The following is a 23,953-nucleotide window of genomic DNA, read 5'->3' as shown; positions in this document are numbered from 1 at the left end:
AGTTAGTACTAACACAGTGCAATTATTTCTCATCTGTCCATGGAATATATTTTGATAACGTTAATTAGTACAACAGTTGAGCTTCACTTGTAAGTAGCTTGCAGGCTAGCCACCTCATCGGGCAGTATTATTTGTTTTACTGCAACTGGAGTCCCGTGATGCTCACATTCTAGCGTGCATAGCACTTCGCATTCTACATCAACTGGATTAATGCGCGGTCACGCCACGGGACTTCCCTGAATTTCACTACCCCCTCTGTCCCCCTGGACGCTGTGTCCACCCACCCCATCTTTTTACAGGGAATGTTTTATTTTTTGCTTTGTTTGCGCAAACGATATAAAGATAACATGTCTGGAATGTCAATCTTTGCTGTCACAATCATTTAACTGCGAGGGCACGTTTCGGTTAGTTTGCACAGATTTGTACCCGGCGACTGTCGCTCTGTTTGCTCATGCTGTTTGCCATGTAATTTTCTTCGACGCATCCGCGTGAATCAGAAGGACTGAGGAATTTGATTTCTAACCTGCTAATCTGCCGTTCATTCTTTTATTGTGGATATTTATTAAATTATTTCAACTTGCATGACCATTTAAGCCCCATGGCGCACTGTAAACTTTGGATTGTCACAGTCACCTGACTAATTATACAATGTGATCTTAAGCACAAGCAATTGATTAAGGAATATGTGATTCTAAGTAACCTGGTGTAACCCTGCACTCTTGGTCCACACTGACCAGTGAGTGCATTTATTTTTTGGAAATTGCAACTAATCCATACCAGCACAAAAAATAATTGAGTTAACAAATGTCATCCAAGATTTCATGGATGCATTTTTAAGTTCAAATATTCCGTAAGTTGTAAGCTACTTCCAAGTAGCTTCGATATGACTGGTTGAAATGATCCACTGATTTCAGAATTGAGCAGTGATTTGGTCCCTGGAGTAGAGGGATCAGAATACATGAAACATACAATAAGGTTGAACAACCAGGGGAAAAATACGTATCAAACACCGGCTCGACAAACGCACAGTGCAGTCATTAATAAATGCATTGCACCAAAAGAAACCAAATGGCAAAGCATGATAGAGACTTTTGTCATCAAACTTGATAAAATGTCATCAAAAAAGTTTAAAGCGTGCTTTTTTATCATTTTGTTTTCAAGCCTACACCACTGCAAGCTATTTAATTGTTCTGATTAGTACTTTTGTAATACAATTGGCAATCAACCCGCTCCCAAATCTTCTTCTGAAACCTTGTTTTACCCTCAATAATAAGACTATATACAGTATTAGGCTGTCGCTAAGAGTCCTTCCTTTGAGTGACCATATAATAAGATGTAATGGAAGTCACGCTTTCATAATTTTAGTACATGTCAAGTCATATGACAGGAGGCAAAGATATACTTGAGAGCTGCAATGAAACGAGGAGACTGTTAGAACAGCCATAGATATTCCAGATTTTATTTTATTATTTTAATTTTGTAACTAGCTAGGGGTATTGTTCTGTATAGCACTGAAAATGACAAACACTAAAGGGATAATAGAAGGGGTGATGCAGGGTCAAGGCAAAGAAGACTGCATGAATGAAGTTGGCTGATGGGTGACCTTCTGCTCCCAATGAGGCTCCCATCAAAAGGGAAATAGAGTAACATATGACAGTGCAATGACTTTTCTCAAAAGCTGTTAATGCTTTGCATTGACTGCTCATCATAACTACAATGTAATGTACTCTTTTTTTGTGTTTTGTTTAAGTAGAATTGTCTTGGCCAGAGGTTGATTTCCGCAAGGGATTCCCAAGCCCTGGACCAGAAAGGAACTACACAGGGACTGTAGACAGGAACTTAACGCCTAATCTTCAGGAACTCTATATCAGGATGGCAGGATTGTACAATAGTTTGTGAACTGGGCTTATAATTGAGCAGTTGCGGATTTGATTCCCTGGTGGGGCTGTTGCACCCTAGGGCATGATTCTTCAGCCTGAATTGTTTAAGCAAATGTACCACGATAAATGAATGGTATGTAATAAGATAAGATGTATACGACAAGATAAGGCCATCTACAGGCCTGGTTGTGTTGTAATGTAAGAACAGGAGCAGTAGACTTCAGGCAATGAGACTCTAGAGAGGAACTTAAACACAGGAAGTTGAGGCAAGGGATGTTGCTTCCATCTCCTCTACTTCAAAGCAATTAGGTGTTAAGTTCCTGCCTACTGTCCCTGTGCTTAAAGGTTCTAATATTGTGGAAAATTACATTTCCCTTACTATGTTGATTATAAAGGAGTTGAAGGTGTTATAAAAACACGGTGAAAGTATCAAAACAAACAGTCCCTACACACAATCCTTATGAAGAAAATGTGCATTTAACTCGCTTGGACTTCCAGGAAGTTATGACATCATAATGAAAAGCTGGTTTGCTTTGGCACAGCCCACCTTGCAGCCGGAGCAAATCAAAGCGCTTGGCACAGACAGCGTTCAGTTCATTGGAGCTAGCCAGCCAATCAGAACAGAGGTTCACTGATATTAAGGGAGGGTCTCACGGGATGTGATTGGATAATTTATGACAGATCCAGGGTCAGTTCCGCCTAATACATTATTCACATAGATGACGTAATATCAATAGTCAGGCTGGATCCAAATCAGTGCCTTACCATTTCACTATGATGAGAAGAAAAAAAATTAAACTATGACATGAAAAATGTATCTGAGAATTATTTTTTTAATAATTATTGATTGTACCAAGGGCTAAATTATCGTACATCTGGCAATGCTGGCTCTTGGTAATACTCATGAGATGCGCTGGAGAGCATAACTGACGGATATCAGGACCTAAAACAAAACACTGCAAAGATGTACAATATGGGACCTTTAAGTTCCAGGCTACAGCTCCTGTTAAGTACCTGATAGAACATAGAAACCCTATGGTGAAAGTAGTGTGGCAGAAAGCGCATCTTGTAAATTGGTAGCTACTTAAGATATGTGACATTACAAGGGCAGGAGGGCACTGTTTATTTAGACACTATTAGATAGATACTATATCCAGTACTCAATCACAGGAACTCGAAACAGGAGCTTCAAAGGGAACTGATAGCATACAGTATCTACTATTTACCGACCAAATGCTTACCACTGCAATGCAATGTTGCATTTAATAGTGATAGTGACTACAAGTGCACGCGTATGCGAAACATAGTATTGGGATGGTTTGGTGATGAATTGAACCGTGAGACCCCATTTGCACTTGGGCGTTTCATGTGTTTTTAATATCAGGATAGCAATTATCCACATAAAAATGCAGGTGTAAATGTGCCTTACGAACAGATTCAAATCTGATCACCCAAACCCCTTCAGGAGGTGGACTGAGATGCTTTCTAGACGGATGTTATACAAGTGTAAATGCACCAGTCTCTCCAAGATGCATATGACAACTGAAACAGCAAATGGGGTCTACTGTTGTACATTGTCTGCCGAATGTCATTTTCCATTAATAATCTGACGTATTCCATACAAACTTGCTATTTTTCTAGTGGCTACCGTGTTTCCTCTGCGAGAGGCAGAACAAAACAGGAAGTGGGTTGTGTGGGTCTTGCTGTTTACACGTAAAATAGCAATTGGATTTCAATCTGGCTGGCCAGATTCTGGCTTCCATGTGCAATGTGATAAAATCATATCCTGACACTATCTAGATATGAGGCACATGAAACGACCAAGTGTAAACGGGGTCTGATATACCTTATCCACAGAGCAGTGTTGAGATAAGTGGGTGATACATTTTCCTCAGCTGACACAAGGGTTGCAAAATGATCAGGAGCATTCAGAAATAGAGACATTCCACGTGAATGTGGTTCGGAGAATGTCAAAAATTTCCTGGGAAATTCCAGAAAGTTTACCGGATACGTTCCAACCGTTCACAACCGTAGCTGACGCATGACTCCTTGCTGGCTCAGCCCTTGTTTATTCTCTCTCCCTCTCTCTCTCCCAGCAGTGTGTGACAGAGGGGAGAGGTGATCACCATGCCCTCTCTGCCCGCCGTTCCCGAGGCCTGCAGCCATGTCTTGGCTGAGTTTGACTGCCTGGACCCCCTGCTTGCCGCCTTGCGCTTGGACTCTGGCCGGCTGAAGGTATCGCCAGCGCGCCACGGGGCCTGTCTCTTATAAGAATGTTGCTTCCCTGCCATTACATTACATTATTGTCATTTGGCAGATGCTCTTATCCAGAGCGATGAACAGTTGATTAGACTAAGCAGGAGACAATCCTCCCCTGGAGCAATGCAGGGTTAAGGGCCTTGCTCAAGGGTTAAGGGCCTTGCCCAAGGGCCCAACGGCTGTGTGGATGTTATTGCGGCTACACCGGGATTAGAACCTCCGACCTTGCGTTTGCAGCAATTTCCTTGTTCTCTCGCTATTTAGTAATACTAATCGAAAATTATGTCTGGTAGTGATAGTAACTTGTCTGTGTCCTCTTGACTTCCTCATTTGCTTGCTTTCGTCGCTTCCGTTTCTCTTCTCGTGCACTGATTCGCTAGCTGGACAGCCAATCAGAGAGCTCTCTCTCATCGACGGCTCCGGGGGCTCCGACGCCGATTCAACATGTTGAATCGGCGTCGGAGCCCTCCAAAACATGCCGACGGAGTGTCGGCGTGCGGGACACACCGGAAAGACTCGGCCGACAGGGTGTGTCCGGGCCTTTATGCTCGATGCAAGCCAGGACTAGCTGCTGGACGTTCCATGATTGGTGCTGGCAGAGGCAGACTGTGTTTGATTAGTACTCTCTGACAGACTATACAGCTCATATCACCCTGTGTTGCACTCATTAGTTACATGCAGGTTTATTTGCGTCATTGTTTGCTCTTTATTTCAGACTTCTAAACGTGCTACTGCTGCTGTAACGCCAGAATTTCCCTCTGGGGAATAAAGTACTCTATTTATATTTATGATAGTTTATCTGTTAATCAAATCTTGTATATTGCTCGAAGGATGGAAATTTCCTCTCTGTGTTCTACTGTACAAGTGGTTAACTGCCAGTTTGTGTAAATGTGTGTTGAGCTTGCAGCCAATGAGGTTTGTGATTGAATGGCCTGTGCTACTGCTAGACCTGGTACACGACAATTCACTGCTGTGTATTTCCACCACGCCTTTCTGCTTTTCAGTGCACCTGCTTGGCAGTGTCCAGGAAGTGGTTAGCCCTGGGTACTTCAGCTGGGGGTCTGCACCTCATTCAGAGGGAGGGCTGGAAGCAACGACTCATCCTGACGCACAAGGTTCTCCACCTCTACACTTTCCACCCAGCGTACTTTGCCTCTACACTTTACACACAGGGTACTCCACCTCTACACTTTACACACAGGGTACTCCACCTCTAAACTTTACACACAGGGTACTTCACCTCTAAACTTTACACACAGGGTACTCCACCTCTACACTTTACACACAGGGTACTCCACCTCTAAACTTTACACACAGGGTACTCCACCTCTACACTTTACACACAGGGTACTCCACCTCTACACTTTACACACAGGGTACTCCACCTCTATAATTTACCCACAGGGTACTCCACCTCTACACTTTACACCCAGCATACTCCACCTCTACACTTTACACACAGGGTACTCCACCTCCACACTTTACACACAGGGTACTCCACCTCTACACTTTACACACAGGGTACTCCACCTCTACACTTTACACACAGCATACTCCACCTCTACACTTTACACACAGGGTACTCCACCTCCACACTTTACACACAGGGTACTCCACCTCTACACTTTACACACAGGGTACTCCACCTCTACACTTTACACACAGGGTACTCCACCTCTACCCTTTACACACAAAGTACTCCGCCTCTACACTTGACACACAAGGTACTCCACACCTCTATGCTTTGCACACAAAGTACTCTACACCTCTACTCTCATCTAGAACCATAGCATCCTAACTGTATACACTAGTACTATATACCTATGTAGTTATGCTTGGTCTCTTGTTTTATGTTATTAGAATGCACTCCTTTTGTGTGCTTGTATGGGTTAGATGTATGCTTTGCCTTTTGCTTTGTACTAGGTGTATAGCTATGCTCCGTAGGCTGTTCCATGCTGTCAGTGCACATTCTTGTGTGCACTTGGAAGTTAATCATTGAGCCTGTCTGGGTTGAACTTTCACTCCCGATGCTGGAATACTTTGTTAGTCACTCTGGATAAGAGTGTATGCTAACTACCAAAATTGTAATTGTAATATAACCTCAAACAGGAGTTTATGTTGTGCCGTGCTATCTAAATTCAGAGACGACACACACATGGACCCGGTAGATTAAAATTCTCTGCTCTCCTCTGCTCAGGAAGGATCCATCACTCAGGTCGCTTGCTGCCCCCATGATGACGACTTTATCGCTGTTGCTACAAGGTAATGGCAGCACCATGTCAGGCCCAATTTCATCGCACAACACTTTGTGTCCCTCGAGAAAATGACCTGTTTTCAGCTGATGAAAGTGTCGAGCGACACTTTTTTTCAATGTGGACGCCCATTGCTATGTTGCAGACGGCATCATACTTTGTCCACAGTATAACTGCACAGTTTACAGATGTAAACAAATAAATTCTGGAGTTTGGCGTCTCCTTACCATAGAGACAACAGCCCCACCTTTCCCCACAGGCTTTTTGCCAAAGTAGCAAACTTCATGAGGCACCTTTGTTTTTTTCTTCAAATTCTAAATTAGGCTTTAGGCAATATGAATATGTTTGTGCGTGGTCTGGAGAGCTGAAAATGAGTCAAATTCATTCATGAACAGCATGCTCATGAATGACCTGTTCCCCTAGAGTCCCGTTTAGTGCTGCAGTGCAACGAGGCTTTCAGTGTAGAGTGCTTCTTTGTGACTTTGCGTCTGAATGTGTTGTTGTGCTCAGCACATTTTTGTGGTCTTGGTGCAATTAGAAAATGAGGGATGCAGTTGTGTAAGTGGTTGTCATGACTGTGGTTGGGAACATTAAGAACGAAAAAGCATTTAACAGAATGGGATAATAAAAAATGTAGATGAAATTTTGTTTGGAAACCGCTTAAGGAAAGTGTGACTCTTGACTGTCTAATTGGACAGTGGAGCAGCATTGCATTGCGAACCTTTAAGGTGTAAGCACCTAAAATAGCCCCAAGAGTTCTGGAAGTTTTCTTTGGATTAAAAGCGTTTGCCAAATGACTAAAATGGAACAATGTCTGATGGACAGATGAGACAAAGATGAACAGTGATGGAAAGAAGAAAGCGTGGAGAGAAGGAAATTACCATGATCCAAAGCATACCACCTCATCTGTGAAACATGGAGGGGGTGTTATGGCTTGGGCCTGTATGGCTGCCAGTGGAGTGATATGACTGCAGACGCAATACAGAATTATGAATTCTGAAGTCTGAAATTCCTGCAAACGAATTGGACGGCACTCATGTAACAAGACAATGACCAGAAACACACTGCTAGAGCAACAAAGGGGTTTTGGCCAAAAAGTACAAATGGCCAAAAAGTGTTAAATCCTTGACTGGCCAAGGAAAACACCGGATCTGAGTCCAATTGAACATGTATTTTACATGCTGAAGAGGAGACTGAAGGCAAAACTGAAGATGGCTGCAGTTCAGGCCTGGCAGAGCATCACAAGGGAAGATACCCAGTGTCTGGTGATGTCTGCATCGCAAGCATCAAGCAGTTATTCTATGCAATGGATATGCAACCAAATATGAAATAATTAATTCTACATTGTTAAATTGTCCAATATTTTGTGATGCCTTAAAAAAAGGTAGGGTACTATATACCAAAGTTCTATCTAAACTGTTAATCCGATATGGATGAAAACACCCTCAACTTAAAGCTGACTGGCTGCACTCCAACCCCATTGTCATTGTATCCTTTCAAACTCAAAGTGCTAGAGTACAGAACCAAAATAACAAAAAAATGTGTCGCTGTCCAATTAATTATGGTGCTCACTGTATTACAATTACTATTGACAATTGAAGGTTCTAGAACACTGACTTAGAATTTTGAGAAAACGTTCAAAAAAACCTACTCTTCAAAGGATCAAATAATTGCAAGGCACAACTTTAGCTCATTAGTGCTCTTCACACCCAGCTCTCCTTGGTCAGGAGCACCATCTGACACTTCTGTGCCAATCACAGATGAGTGTAAAGAAAGAATCAGCACTCCCTTGCTAGGAACCTAAGAGTATGCGTCAACTTACTTACTAGTGTCTCAACAATTTTACTATTTTAAACATCCTTTGCTGTTTATGTTTTATTTTTTGGTAGAAAATAGCTGTCAGTGAACAATGACTAGGGATAAAACTTTTAACTAATACTACTAATAATAATATGAATATATATGTAATAATAATGACTAATGAGAACAGAACATGATGATGTATCGCTGTCAGAAAGCAGGTGTTGGAGCCAAAAGAAAAAATCCAAGACCCCAGTGAACAAAAATATGATTATGAACTGAATATATAAATATGAACTGAAAATATGATTATTTTGAACAGAACAGACTCAAGCTTGTACAGGCCATCAGTATGTCTATTTGTGAAGAATATCGACCTCACAGGAAGCTGTGTCTTTTATGAACCAGCCCGATAAAAGTGGTCAAAGTCCCACTCACATACAGGGACATACTAAGCTAGGGTAGGCTAGGTGAAGCAGAGTGAAGCTTTTAGGTTTCCAAAATGCTCATTTTATATTGAAGCGTGAGTCCTCCCCTCGGTGACTGTGTATGGATGAGCCTGTCTGCATTTCAGGCTGCACGTGTGTCTCTGGACACATAAAAGTCTCTGGACTTTCCCCCCTCATTTTCTGGTTGTATATGTGTGTCTGTTTGTGTCTGTGTCTGCGTGTGTCTATGTAGGCTAGGTCACAGTCCAGGCCTGGTGGTGGTGTGGAGGCGGTGTTAAGGCGATGGTCTTAAAGTTGTATTTAGCTGTTATTGTGCCTTAAAGGTATAATAGGTAAGATTTTTGTGTTAAAACATTGTTACAAGACCATTCTAAATCCCTTCCTATCCTTGAAAAAGGTTCACTGACATGTTGACTCACCCTCTGCCTGTGTTTATAGTCCTTAAATTTGGGTTTCAAAGTAATCAGTTGACGGGCCGCCACTCTGTGTCAAAACATTGAACAGCTTTACCATAATTCAAACTCATTGGTTTGAAATTGGTTCTAATTGCCACAGTCAATGGTCATAACAAACTGGTATCGTTTTATAACTACATATGTATTCTTCCCTTGTATAATAAGCAATAGTATACAGAGTTTCAGTGATCGCTTGTCTGGAGTGCAATTTGAGCAGCTGCATGTTCCTTTTATCTCTTTATGTCTTCAATCATGCGTGTTTAGCCTAAAGGTTTGCGTGTCTAAACCTTTATTTGTTTCAAATTATATATTACAGTTACAGTTGTATCGTTTGTGGCAGACTATCCTATCTTAGTTATATAGCCAGCTAGTTACATAGCCAAATAAGTTGCTTGCTCATAATATAGTTGGTTGCTAAAGTGAAAACTTAAAAAAGACAAAAAATATAAATAGTGTTGTTGTTGTATAGCACACCCTGTTCGAACTTTTCTTACTAGAACACAATGAAAAGACGCCAGGCTCTGTCGCGTTTGACACCGTCACAGCTTTCCAAAACAGTACATGAGAACATGGAGTACATAATAGCAATTTATCTTATGTGTTATATTCATAGACTGTGGAAAGGTTAAACAGTGGTTCAAGGGTGTTTGTTGCTGTAATTCCTTTATTGACTGTTAAGAGTCCGAAAGGTAGGGATGTTGTTAAGGAGCTTTCATATCTCAGTCAGGGCCTGGTGGTGGTGTAGAGGTGTGGTGTGAAGGTGTGTTTTTGGTTCTCAGTCAGGGCCTGTTGGTGGTGTAGAGGTGTGGTGTGAAGGTGTGTTTTTGGTTCTCAGTCAGGGCCTGGTGGTGGTCTAGAGGTGTGGTGTGAAGGTGTGTTTTTGGTTCTCAGTCAGGGCCTGGTGGTGGTGTGAAGGTGTGTTTTTGGTTCTCAGTCAGGGCCTGGTGGTGGTCTAGAGGTGTGGTGTGAAGGTGTGTTTTTGGTTCTCAGTCAGGGCCTGGTGGTGGTCTAGAGGTGTGGTGTGAAGGTGTGTTTTTGGTTCTCAGTCAGGGCCTGGTGGTGGTCTAGAGGTGTGGTGTGAAGGTGTGTTTTTGGTTCTCAGTCAGGGCCTGGTGGTGGTGTGGGAGCTGCAGATGGAGCGGAGAGGGCGTCCTGAGCGGGTTTCGGTGTCGTGGGAGCATCGAGGCGGCGGCGTGACGGCGCTCTGCTGGGACACCGCTGCCCTCCGGGTCTTTGTCGGGGACGCCAGTGGAAAAGTGTCCTTCCTCCGCGCCGGGTCCTCCAAACTGGGAAAGGTAGGACCCGCCCTCACTCTGCAGGTGTACTACGCTGCCCGCACCACAGATTTTACACTTTGCACCTTCCGCAGACCTTGGCTATTTGTGAAGTATATATTTACTAAGTAAGCCTATATGTAAAATGTCTGAAATGTATTCCATTGACGTATGCTGTATGTATGTATCCTTACATACTCCAGACTATGCCAAAATGTTCCTTTTGAGCTATTAATGGCAGATACTGATATGACCAAGACATTATCATGCATCCCCTGAAGAAAGGAAATAACCCATATTTGTGGCTTTATTATGTGGATGTGTGGAGTGTGGAGAGGACCAGAAGGCAGGTTTTGCACTCTGTTTTAGGGAGGGAAAAGAGCACCATTTTGCCTGTGCATTTGCAGGCGTCGGCGTTCGTAATGTTCCCCGTTCAGACCATCACCACAGTGGACTCGCGTGTGGTGCAGCTGGGTTACCAGGACAACCGGCTCCTGGTGTCCTCTCTCAGCCGCTGCTACCTGTGTGACACGGAGAGGTGGGTTCTGCCGTACCCTGAGCGCCTGCCCCTCTGTCGCAGGTCTGCCACTGTAGTACCAGCTGCTGGGTTTTCACAGCCCCACTGAGAACGTTTGTGGGTGTGCGCTGCCTTTTTTAGGGTGCAACTGCGGCTGTGTCTAAATGGTAAATGGTTGGCATTTATATAGCGCCTTTATCCAAAGCGCTGTACAATTGATGCTTCTCATTCACCCATTCATACACACACTCACACACCAACGGTGATTGGCTGCCATGCAAGGCGCCGACCAGCTCGTCAGGAGCATTTGGGGGTTAGGTGTCTTACTCAGGGACACTTCGACAGGCGGGGGATCGAACCAGCAACCCAGCAGACGACTGCTCTTACTGCCTGAGCCACGTCGCCCCAACGTCGGGTTGTGAGTGGAGTTGGGTCGGGTTGTTAGTGCGGCTGTGTTGGGTTGTGGGTGAAGCTGTGTCAAACCTGGCTCAAATTGTTATTGGTTTGGTTTGAAATACATTTTGTGCTCAGTGGATCTTGCCTGGAGCTGAGGACCAGAAGGTGGGGTTTACACTTTTTGAGAGTATTTCACGCCAGGCAAGCTCCCTAAGGCACGGACAAGTATTTTAATCCAAAACACTGACATATTTGACCCTGTAATGGGCTGTGTTTTGTGTTGAGCGTATTTGACCAGGCCCATCTGCTCCACAGAGAGAAGTTCTGGCGGGTCGGGAATAAGGAGCGGGATGGCGAGTACGGGGCCTGCTTCTTCCCCCAGGGGCGTGGCCTTGGAGCTGCCCAACCCCCACTGCTGTACTGTGCCCGCCCTGGGTCCCGCATATGGGAGGCCAATTTCAGTGGAGAGGTCCTGAGTACACACCAGTTTAAACAACTGCTGGCCTGCCCCTCTGTACCACTCATCTCATACAGGTACATCTATTTCTACCCCTCTCCCTACCACTCATCCCCTATAGCTGTCTCCTCTCTCTACCACTCATCCCCTATCGCTGTCTCCTCTCTCTACCACTCATCCCCTATAGCTGTCTCCTCTCTCTACCACTCATCCCCTATAGCTGTCTCCTCTCTCTACCACTCATCCCCTATAGCTGTCTCCTCTCTCTACCACTCATCCCCTATAGCTGTCTCCTCTCCCTACCACTCATTACCTACAACAGCGCTACTCAACTCCACGTCCTGCGGGCCGCAGTGTCTGCAGGCATTTGCTCCTACTGTGCTCTACACCACCTGATTTCACCAATTATTGTACCTGCTTGGTTCAGATAGGAAGCTAATTAGTGAAATCAGGTGGTGTAGCGCACGGTTGAAGCAAATGCCTGCAGACACTGCGGCCCACAGTACACGGGGTTGATCAGCTCTGTCCTACTGCTGTCTACCACTCATCTCCTGTCTACCCTTTAACCAATGTGAGCCTCACAGACCTGGGTCAAATACATGAGTGTTTTCGATTCAAATACGTTTTTGGGTGCTTGATTGATCCTGCCTGGTGCAATTAAGCCAGCCAAGAAGGCGGGCGTTGCAATTTCTGAGTGTATTTTATAACCTACATTGAACTAGACTAGCTAAGTAAAGCCTAGAAAAGTATTTGAATCGGAAACAATGACATATTTGACCCAGTGAAATGGAGCGTGAGTGCAGTACAGGTGACTGGTGTTTGTGTTCTCAGGGGTGAGCCTCAATACGACCCAGCCCAGCGGAGCCCCCAGTCCATCGCTTTCCCCAGACTGCTGTATCTCAGGTACCGGCGTACCAGATCTCCCCGTGTTGTTTGTCTGTAATTGTGTGTGTGTGCTGTGTGTGTGCTGTGTGTGTGCTGTGTGTGTGCTGTGTGTGTGCTGTGTGTGTGCTGTGTCTGTGCTGTGTGTGGGCGATTGTGTGGGCATGTGCGTGTTTGGTGTTTGTACACAAACCAGCAGTACTCTGAGAATTCTCTGTATTTTCACAGTGATCAGAACTTGCTGACCTGGACTGACTCTGCTATGTACGTCTTTGTACCTCAGAGTGGCCAAGTCCTGCTGTGGACAGAGATTAAAGGTGGGTGATGACCATTACCACAAAGATGAACCCATTAAAATGTGTGATCACAAATATGTGAGTGAACGGACATTCTGCTGATGTAGCAATCGGTACTGCTAATTGATCTAGTCGGCAAGAGCAGACACGCGTCACAAAAACATCATTGTCTCCGGGCTCAACCACTGAGGGGCAGAGTTTCCATAGGAAATGAATGAAGCAGTCCTGAAATGAGTGGGAAAAAAATGTTGTCATACCTATATTAAAATCATGCCTATGACGCATTGCCGACCGGATCGAAACGAAAGCAGAGGTGTGAGGCGACCTTATAGCTCTGAGCTCTTTCTCCCTCCGCAGACGTGGTGGAGGTAGCGGTCTTCCGCAGCGAGCTGTTCTGCGTCCACGGCGACGGGCGCCTGTCGCACCTCTCGCTGCTGCCGGCCGAGCGCTGCGTGGAGAGGCTGCTGCGCCGGGAGTCCTGGGCCCTGGCCGCCACCCTCTGCTGCATGTTCCAGCACGCTGTCGCCCCCTGCAGGGTACTGCTCTCACTGCGGCTCACCAGCCCAGGAAGCGCCTTATCAACCGCACGGGGTCGCTAGTGTTCGATGAGACGCTGTTCTCCTGGCCCCCGACTGAAACCCTACAGTCCTTTGGGTCTGAGATGATGTGGGACTCTCCCATTTCTAGAACGGTGCCTTAACCAGCCAGATATACGAGAACTGGAGGAAAATTCCACTTACCGGTTCCATTGTTTCCGATGTTTTCAGTGGTGTCTGAAGCCGGTTCATGGAGGCTGCCATGTTTGACTATAGGGCCTTTTTGCATCTGAGCATCCTCCTAAACGGGATGAATTGGAATTTATAAAAGTCTGTGCGGCTCAGAAAAAAAATTGGCTCAGTGTGAAGAATTTTTTACATTTAAAAGTACAGTCTAAAATAGTATCATTTCCCCAGGGAAAATTGATAGTTTTGAATGGAATTCAGTGGGGAAATGAGCTGTTTGGCACTTAATAAACTGCAATACCTCCGGTAACGCCTTGTCACACCTTTCCCCTCACAGGTAAGGAAGACGCTTCCCATCGACCGCCTGGAGTACCTGAGGTCACAGCTCAATAGCTCCACCCACCAAGACCTGATCAGCCAATTGGAGGAAGTCATCTCCAAGCTGGAGCCCCTGGACTCTGCCTCCAGCAGCCGAAGAAGCAGCATCTCTTCACATGTCAGTTAGATACCAGATTAAAGGCCTGATTTGGTATTTTAGCTGACTATTTTAAGTGACTTACAGTTGATTAGACTAAGAAGGGGATAATCCCCCTGGAGCAATGCAGGGTTAAGGGCCTTCCTCAAGGGCCCAACAGCTGTCCATCCATCCATCCATCCATCGTCACCCGCTTATCCGGAGTCGGGTCGCGGGGGCAGTAGGCAAAGCCGGGTATTCCAGGCGTCCCTCTCCCCAGCAACGCATTCTAGCTCCTCCTGGGGGATCCCGAGGCGTTCCCTGGCCAGGAGAGATATATAATCTCTCCAGCGGGCTCTGGGTCTCCCTCGGGGTCTCCGCCCAGTTGGACGAGCCCGGAAAACCTCCAAAGGGAGGCGCCCGGGAGGCATCCTGATGAGATGCCCGAACCACCTCAATTGGCTCCTTTCGATGCGAAGGAGCAGCGGCTCTACTCCGAGCTCCCTCCGGATGTCCGAGCTCCTCACCCTATCTCTAAGGCTGAGCCCGGCCACCCTACGGAGGAAGCTCATTTCGGCCGCTTGTATACGCGATCTCGTTCTTTCGGTCACTACCCAAAGCTCGTGACCATAGGTGAGGGTTGGGACGTAGATCGACCAGTAAATCGAGAGCTTCGCCTTCCGGCTCAGCTCCTTCTTCACCACAACGGTCCGGTGCAACGCCCGCATTACTGCTGACGCTGCACCGATCCGCCTGTCGATCTCACGCTCCCTTCTACCCTCACTCGTGAACAAGACCCCGAGATACTTGAACTCCTTCACTTGGGGCAAAGACTCGTTCCCAACCCGGAGGGAGCAATCCACCGTTTTCCGGCAGAGAACCATGGCCTCGGACTTGGAGGTGCTGACTCTCATCCCGGCCGCTTCACACTCGGCTGCAAACCGCTCCAGTGCGTGCTGAAGGTCACGGTCCGATGAAGCCAGCAGAACCACATCATCCGCAAAAAGCAGAGATGCGATTCTGAGGTCACCAAACCGGACACTCTCCTCACCTCGGCTGCGCCTTGAGATCCTGTCCATGAATACCACAAACAGGACCGGTGACAAGGGGCAACCTTGGCGGAGTCCAACACCCACCGGAAACGTGCTTGACTTTGTGCCGAGAATGCGGACACAGCTCTCACTTTGGTTATACAGGGACCTGATGGCTCGTAACAACGGCCCCGGTACCCCATACTCCCGCAGTACACCCCACAGGGTTCCCCGGGGGACACGGTCGAAAGCCTTCTCCAAGTCCACAAAGCACATGTGGACTGGATGGGCAAACTCCCATGACCCCGCCAGCAACCCTGCCAAGGTAAAGAGCTGGTCCACTGTTCCACGGCCAGGACGGAAGCCACATTGCTCCTCCTGAATCCGAGGTTCGACCGTCGGTCGGAGCCTCCTTTCCAGTACCCTAGAGTAAGCTTTCCCAGGGAGGCTGAGGAGTGTGATACCCCGGTAATTGGAGCACACCCTCCGGTCCCCCTTCTTGAAAATGGGGACCACCACCCCGGTCTGCCACTCTACAGGTACTGTCCCCGATCTCCACGCGACACTGAAGAGGCGTGTCAGCCAAGACAGCCCAACAATGTCCAGAGCCTTCAGCATCTCAGGGCGAATCTCATCTACACCCGGCGACTTGCCACTGAGGAGCTTTTTGACTACCTCAGCAACTTCCGCCAGGGATATAGGTGCAGATTCCCCCGAGTCTTCAGGCTCTGCCTCTTCCACAGAGGACGTGTTGTTCGGGTTCAGGAGCTCCTCGAAGTGCTCTTTCCACCGCCCGACAATATCCCCAGTCCGGGTCAGCAGTTCTCCTCCCCTGCTGAAAACAGCCTGAGACAAGCCCTGCTTTCCCTTTCTGAGTCGTCGGATGGTTTGCCAGAACTTCCTCGAGGCCAACCGAAAGTCCTTCTCCATAGCCTCCCCGAACTCCTCCCATACCCGGGTTTTTGCTTCAGCGACTGCCGAAGCTGCAGCCCTTCTGGCCACCCGGTACCTGTCTGCTGCTTCAGGAGACCCCCGGGCCAGCCAAGCCCGAAAGGCCTCCTTCTTCAGCTTGACGGCCTCCCTCACCGCTGGTGTCCACCAGCGGGTTCTTGGGTTGCCGCCCCGACAGGCACCGATGACCTTCTGGCCACAGCTCCTGCTTGCCGCCTCTGCAATGGAGGCTTTGAACATGGCCCACTCGGACTCCATGTCCCTAGCTTCCCCCGGGATGCGTGAGAAGTTCTTCCGGAGGTGGGAGTTGAAGACCTCGCGAACAGGGGCCTCCGCCAGACGTTCCCAGTTCACCCTCACTACACGTTTGGGTTTACCGGGTCTGTCAGGCAGCCTCCCCGGCCACTTGATCCAACTCACCACCAGGTGGTGATCAGTTGACAGCTCTGCTCCTCTCTTCACCCGAGTGTCCAAGACATACGGCCGCAGGTCTGATGATACGACCACAAAGTCGATCATCGATCTTTGGCCTAAGGTGCTCTGGTACCAAGTACACTTATGAGCTACCCTATGCTCGAACATGGTGTTTGTTATCGACAATCCATGGCCAGCACAGAAGTCCAATAACAAAACACCGCTTGGGTTCAGATCAGGCAGGCCGTTCCTCCCAATCACCCCCCTCCAGGTTTCTCCGTCATTGCCCACGTGAGCGTTGAAGTCGCCCAGCAGAACTATGGAGTCTCCGGGTGGCACCCTTTCCAGGATGCCACCCAGTGACTCCAAGAAGGCCGGATACTCTGAACTGCCATTTGGTGCATACGCACAAATAACAGTCAGAGCCTTCCCCCCAGCGACACGTAGTCGCAGAGAAGCGACCCTCTCGTTCCCCGGGTGGAACTCCAACACAGTGGCGCTCAGCCGGTGGCTTGTGAGTATCCCCACACCCGCCCGGCGCCTCTCACCTTGAGCAACTCCAGAAAAGAACAGAGTCCAGCCCCTCTCCAGGAGTTTGGTTCCGGAACCAGTACTGTGCGTGGAGGTGAGCCCAACTATATCTAGTTGGTACCGCTCCGCCTCCCGCACTAGCTCCGGTTCCTTCCCCACCAGAGAGGTGACGTTCCACGTCCCCAGAACCAGTCTACGACGCCGAGGATCAGCACGCCCGGATCCCCGCCTTTGCCTACTGCCCGTTGGGCAAAGCACCCGACTCCGATGCCGACCCCTGCAGGTGGTGAGCCCACAGGGCGGCGACCCCACGTGACCAGTTCGGGCTGTGCCCGGCCGGGCCCCATGGGATAAGGCCCGGCCACCAGACGCTCGCCGACGAGCTCCCCTCCCGGGTCTGGCTCCAGCAGGGGGCCCCGGTTTCCCTTTTCCGGGCGAGGTAACTGGGTCTTTGTGTGGCCGTGTCATGGGAGTCTTTGAATCGCTCTTAGTCCGGCCCCTCCCCCGGGACCAACAGCTGTGCGCATCCTATTGTGGTGACACTGGGGCTTGAACCACCATCCTTCTGGGTCCCAGTGAAGTATTTTAGCCACTAGGCTACAGGTTGCCCATACTAAGACCTTTAATATATAGGAATTGCTCCAATTCAAATATTCTGTTAGTTTATATTGTCAATACAAGTAAGTAGTATATCAGGCAGTTACTAGCACAATTGATTTGCTATTCTTAATGTGTTTCTCCTGTGTAACATTAGACTGAAGCTTCATTAGCTTTCTGAAAGAGTGGAAAAATATTGTTACAAATTTTTGAAGATAGTTCTCATCCAGTTGTTTTGAAGTATTATTTTTCCCATAACTGCATTGTTGAAGATTCACAAAGAGTTCTTTGTCTAGGAGAGTTTCAATGTGCTGGACTGTGGAATCTATCGGGTCATCAGCCGCAGGGGTAGCCAATCGGATGAAGAGACAAGCTCCCTCGTTAGCCAATCAATGTTAGAAGAGGAACGGCTGAAGGAATTTAGCTTTATTCAGGAGGACGAGCCAGTGGACCAAGGTGAGTGGTGTTCTTTTGTCCAGCCGAAAAGGTGTGGCCTCACATTCAGTCTCCTGCGGAACTTTCCGGAATGGCAGGCATTGTGGGTGCCTTGGTGTAGTTACATTTCAGCTTTTTCAGATTTCATGTGTGCTCATCCTGTCATTTGATTTTTATTACATCTGTTTTTTAAGAAGCACAAAAACAGCAAAACCCGCTGTGTTTTCCATAGCATGGTCACTGGTTCATTTTCCTCTTTTGTAATTGCATAGCCTTTCTCCCGTGTCTGGACTTCCTTGTGCGTGGTTTGCCTGCTTCACCCTCTCACCTTCATCCCTTCATTTCTCCACCTCCCCCTCGGCCCTCTGTCCCCATCCCTCCGCTTCCTCCCCTTCTCCTCTATCCCGCCTCCCCTGCCCCCTCGGGCTCCGCACCTCTGCCCAGACCAGCCACCCGATCGCCCGGAGCCGGACCGCTCCGAGGCCGGCCTGCAGTTCCACCTCCCCCTCTCATTCCGCCCCAAACCCCCCCGTGTGGCGCTACAGGCGGTAAGAGACAGGTAAGCCCTGGCCCCTATACAAGCTCCTCCCGTCAGCCTATCACAGGTAACTCCTGTCCCAAGCTCCTCCCGTCGGCCTATCACAGGTAAGCCCTGCCCCAAGCCCCTCCCGTCAGCCTATCACAGGCAAGCCCTGCCCCAAGCCCCTTCCACCAGCCTATCACAGGGAAATCCTGCCCCCTGGCCCCTATACAAGCTCCTCCTGTCAGCCTATCACAGGGAAACCCCACCCCCTAGCCCCTGACAGTTCCTGCCAGCAGCCTATCACAGGGAAACCCCGCCCCCTGGCCCCTGACATCTCCTCCCATCAGCCTATCACAGGGAAACCCCGCCCCCTGGCCCCTGACAGCTCCTCCCATCAGCCTATCGCAGGGAAACCCCGCCCCCTGGCCCCTGACAGCTCCTCCCATTAGCCTTTCGCAGGGAAACCACGCCCCCTGGCCCCTGACAGCTCCTCCCATTGGCCTGCTGGTCGTCTCCTCCCTCAACATTACCCCTGGATTACCCCACAACAAAATGGGATCACTGGGAAAACATTGGGAATCCGTGGAGAAAAAAAATGTAAACACATATTTGACAAATTACAGTTTAAGATCATTCTGGTTATCACAGTTTGCCAGATATGACATTGTAGATATTACACTGAGATCATAAAAAAGTAACTTTTGGTCTTATTTTGCTCTGGAAATACAGCCGAATGGGTGACATAGGGATGATTTTATGGACTTGACAAATGGAAGGTGTGAAATGGTGTGCATTTGTAGGTTGTTTTTTTTTTACGTGCATCGGGACAGAGAAGTTGCTGTGGACTGAGAGTGCTCCCGTATTGGAGTGAGGATATAATGTGATGCTCTTCTGCTCCTCAGGGAATTGCAGAATCCTATGCAGCAAACTGAAACTCATACGCAGGGCCCCTCTGTGTGACGCTAACTTTGACTCCTCCTGGACAAAAACAGATCTTCAACGGATCACATTCAAATTTGGAACGTTGTTGGCATACACAAGTGGGCTATTTGTATGCAAATGGGCAGTTAGCTAACTGACAAGTAGTGTCACGTCCATGTTGCTGTATAGGCGTGTATTTCTGCTGTATGTGATATTTCTGGAGTATATTGGTGGACAGGAGAGGACATGCAGTCATTTTAACCGTAATTCCCTCACATTTAAATTTGATTTATACAATTGCTTCTGCTTAGATTCATGTGGTGAACACAAATACAGTTACCCTGTGTCTGTTTTTTAATTTTTTTAATTTTATTTGTAAAATACATTTCACTGGAAGTTTCCAGTGTTAGGACTGTCATCAGTATCGAATGGTTGTTTTTTCATCTACTCAATATTGATTACATAGCTAGCTAGTATATAGCAATGACAAACTATGATCACTATGATCATTTTGTTAGCTAGTGTGTAGCTATTGCACAGTGTGGGTATTGAGAACAACTGATAATTACCTTTGTTTAGCCAAGCACTGTACACAACTAGCTAGCTGAGCTACAGCAATGCTTCAAGATAATAATGAAGCAAATGCTACACTGTTGAACTGCAATGTCTTTGGCTTGAGTACAAAATATATTTTCACAAATATACTTTTCATGAGCAAAAAAGGGACTTTAAAAGGGCAAGTATGGATGGTATATTTCACTCACAATTATGCCATGGTCACAAGATGTTTTTAATGTATATTTTTAATCATACAAAATGAGTGCCAGAACAGTGGCTGCACTTTTCTTTCAGATTGGACACAGTGGCTTCAGCCAGATTTGACAGTTAATTTGACACTCAAATATGTTTTTGATGAATACATTTGCAAAATACACAGTACTGCAAATAATGTTTTGATTTGTGGTGTCCATGTATGAATTCTTGAGAATCCTCAAATGGTGGATACAAGAAATTGTTTTTTGAGAAACTGTTGTTTAAAAAAATATATATATTGGTTCAATAAAACCAAATATGGCAGAACCGGCTCATTGTAATTGAGAACCTGTGTAGTGTGGAAAGTGTAAAACACATATGGGTGATTTACTGGATATTTTTTTTTAGGTCCAGTCCGTTATAATATTTTTAGAATTATTTGTATAATGATTCTGATTCATCTAATGATTTAGAATCTAAGCCTTGTGGCCTGTGAGCAGGTATGGAGCTTGCTTCCCCCTAGTTAATGTATATACATGATTACATAGTAAACTAGTGAAGAATAAAGAGACAGCTTTGTACTTTACTTCCTTTTATGAAAACCCAAGCAAGTCTGACGCTCAAAAGTCATATTCATCGCAGCTGCGTAAAATAGGATGTTGAGTTGGTCATGTGTTTGACCTCCTGCTCACTGAAACAGCTCAGAGGGGCAGGCTGCCGGTTCCCCGTTTTCTGAAATAACACAGAATCCGAAACCCTGCTGAGAAAAAGGAAGTGAGAGAATAATTGGTGGACGACGACCTGCGATATTGTAGCTCTGCGCTCGCGATAAGTCACTCTGCAGACAGCTGTCTTCGTTCGAGATGAGGAACGGTTCTCTGCGGATTGTACGAACACCTCCCTCTCGATAATTTCCGAACGCCTGACGGAAATTGACTTTGCAGCGCGTGGAACCTTCTTTCACCGTGACTTTGCTGGCTGTCTCTACTGAAGTGATGTAGGGGAAGGCAGATTTGATTGCTGTATTTACAGGTCTGTATTGTAAGACTATGATATTACTGGGTTTGGGGGAAGGTACTTGATTGTATGTTTGTGGTATTTGATTTCTCAAAGTTTTTTAGTTTTTTTTTCATATTCATGTGTCAGTGACTCTACTTAGCCAACTGATAACCTATGACTACTAACATTTAGTAGATATTTAGGTGACTTTCACCACCATATTTTGAGACACATTTTATAAGTTCACTGACCCATGGTGTATTAAATAGTACCTTGTTTTCCTTTGAGGTGCAATTTTCAGATAGTATTACATCTGTGCTGTTAAAAATGATTCTTTATGAAACATTATTATTAGTCTGCCGGGCAATGAACTTACCTGCCGCATAATTGCTTAAAACCTGATTCCCATACATGCGAATACCATTATGAATGATGTCATGTGGAACGTCACAAGTCTTCCCTCCTGTAGCGTAAGCGTTACAATAGCAAAGCCTGCACAATAACAAGGAAGCATGCTTCTGAAAATGTATCGTAAAAAAATATATTTTCATATTGCATAACTGTGCTTTCAAACTCCCTTGGCTCACAGTTTTATGGCCGACAGACAGGTTTTGTAAAAAAAAAAAAAAAAAGGCCCAAACATTAAGAAAGTCAAAGGGAAACGGTGTAGTAAAGAATGTTTATTAAGTTGTAGGTTCAGAGACTAAACAAGAAAATAATAAGGGGGCATGTAACAGAACTCCAGTAAATTCAGCACTTCTAATCTTGCCTGTGAAGTAGAAGTGTATTGTGCTCCCCAATGAGAGAAAATTAGAAGTAATTTCACATCACAAAAGGTACAGTATATTAAGTGATGACATTGTATTTTTGTCATTTAAGTTTGTTTCATGCTTTTAAATGTTTTACTGAATTTATAATTTTAGCCGTTTGCATACAACTGCTGTGGTTACCACGCTTTCTCACATCCTATATACCTCCAATGGGGTCCGTTTTCAGGATTATGCTGTGTTGTGTACCTGCAAAAGAAGTGGTGGTACGTTATCCTCTCATACAGAAATCCATTCTCCACCAGTTCTTACCATGATAGGATACCAGTATGAATTATGTGTAGATATGCGCATTCCTTTGTTGGCTCCAGACTAGCCATTTTGATATGAAGTCCCAAAGGTTCTTGCGAATGTGTGGTCGTGTGTTTGGGGGCTTTCACCACCTGATTACTGCAAAGAGGAAGGAAAAATATGCTTTTCTGTATGAAAGAGGAACGGTTGGGTATTATCCTGATAGCTGGCTGTTACACCGGCAAGCACTGGAAGTCTTGTTTGTGTTGTTTTTTTTTTCGCGGGGATTGAAGTCCCTGTGCTTGTGTGCCTCAGTGTCTCCAGCTTTGTCAAGAAGACCACAGAGAAGATCAATACCCTCCAGATGAACTCTGACCTGTGGGCTCGTCCGGATCAGAGGGACGGGGGACAGAGCGACGTGGGGTTCTCCGGGGCCCCGTTCTCCGAGGAGAGGGACACAGAGTGAGTCATTACTCTGTTGTTATTTTAGCTGTCCACCACAGGATATTGGAGCTCAAATAGCAGAATTTCAGCTCAAATATTGCAGGGCATTTGCAATTTTTCTACATAGCGCCCCCCCCCATTTAATCATAGATTCAGTGTCATTTATTTTATATTTGCTTGCATATCCTTTGGATGCCATGACTTCCTGATGCCTGTGACCGTCATCATCATCATCAGAGTCCTACAAGCTAACTGTTGTCCTAAAATTGAGCTGTATATTACGCTGATGCAATATGGCTTTAATCATAAAGGGTCCAAGGTATCACATGAGCCTCAAACCATCAAGCTGTTGTCAGATATGCAGCAGATATGGGTGGATCACTTCAAGGGTTGTTTCTCCTGAGTATTTTTCCAAATCTTGTACTATCTACTGAATTATCTGGGCACAGAATGAAGGTTTGAGGCTCATTTGATACCTTGGACCCTTGATGACTTAAAGCCATTTAGCCATTTACCCAAACATGTTCAGATTTTAAAGAGATTTTCAGGCGACCCTATCCTGAAACCGAGCGACTCAACATGGGGTCCCGACCCACAGTTTGGGAACCCCTGGTTGATGTACTCATAGTGTGGAGCTGGTCTGTGTGAGAGGGATGCTGCCTGGAGGAGACTCAGTGGCGTTTGTGTTTTGGTGGTACAGGCAGAGTGCTGACTCACTGAGTGCAGAGACATACCTCCAGGAGCTGAGAGAAGCCACTGAGCGAGCAATGTGAGTACTGCAGCTCTCCCAAATACACACACACACACACACACACACACACACGCAGCTCACTATGCATGAACACCAAATACACACACACACACACACACACACACACACACACATGCAGCTCACTGTGCATGAACACCAAATACACATACACACACACACACACACACACACACACACACACATGCAGCTCACTGTGCATGGACACCAAATACACACACACACACACACACACACACACACACAGCTCACTGTGCATGAACACCAAATACACACACACATGCACACACACACACATGCAGCTCGCTGTGCATGGACACCAAATACAGACACACACACACACACACATGCAGCTCACTGTGCATGGACACCAAATACACACACACACACACACACAGCTCACTGTGCATGAACACCAAATACACACACACACA

General features: G+C 46.5%; 1 protein-coding gene across 3 annotated transcripts in view; it reads left to right on the top strand.

The window, feature by feature from the left end:
* The window catches only part of hps5 (HPS5 biogenesis of lysosomal organelles complex 2 subunit 2), a 38,120-nt gene that overhangs the window by 947 nt on the left and 13,220 nt on the right, over positions 1–23,953 (top strand). For 2 of the 3 annotated variants that reach the window (XM_061221349.1, XM_061221347.1), the window contains exons 2-15: positions 3,977–4,115; positions 5,144–5,254; positions 6,337–6,401; positions 10,198–10,390; positions 10,777–10,907; positions 11,598–11,816; positions 12,571–12,642; positions 12,850–12,938; positions 13,275–13,453; positions 13,977–14,135; positions 17,914–18,073; positions 18,497–18,611; positions 22,622–22,768; positions 23,451–23,519. In XM_061221349.1, the coding sequence (XP_061077333.1) occupies positions 4,008–4,115; positions 5,144–5,254; positions 6,337–6,401; positions 10,198–10,390; positions 10,777–10,907; positions 11,598–11,816; positions 12,571–12,642; positions 12,850–12,938; positions 13,275–13,453; positions 13,977–14,135; positions 17,914–18,073; positions 18,497–18,611; positions 22,622–22,768; positions 23,451–23,519 (1,817 nt within the window). In that variant the 5' untranslated portion in view covers positions 3,977–4,007. The remainder of the gene's footprint in view (positions 1–3,976; positions 4,116–5,143; positions 5,255–6,336; positions 6,402–10,197; positions 10,391–10,776; positions 10,908–11,597; positions 11,817–12,570; positions 12,643–12,849; positions 12,939–13,274; positions 13,454–13,976; positions 14,136–17,913; positions 18,074–18,496; positions 18,612–22,621; positions 22,769–23,450; positions 23,520–23,953) is intronic. The other variant, XM_061221348.1, reaches the window with a different exon arrangement.

Source organism: Conger conger, chromosome 15 (genome assembly GCF_963514075.1).
Source record: "Conger conger chromosome 15, fConCon1.1, whole genome shotgun sequence".
In the NCBI taxonomy this organism is placed as follows: domain Eukaryota; kingdom Metazoa; phylum Chordata; class Actinopteri; order Anguilliformes; family Congridae; genus Conger; species Conger conger.
This window is presented reverse-complemented; position numbering and strand designations above follow the sequence as displayed.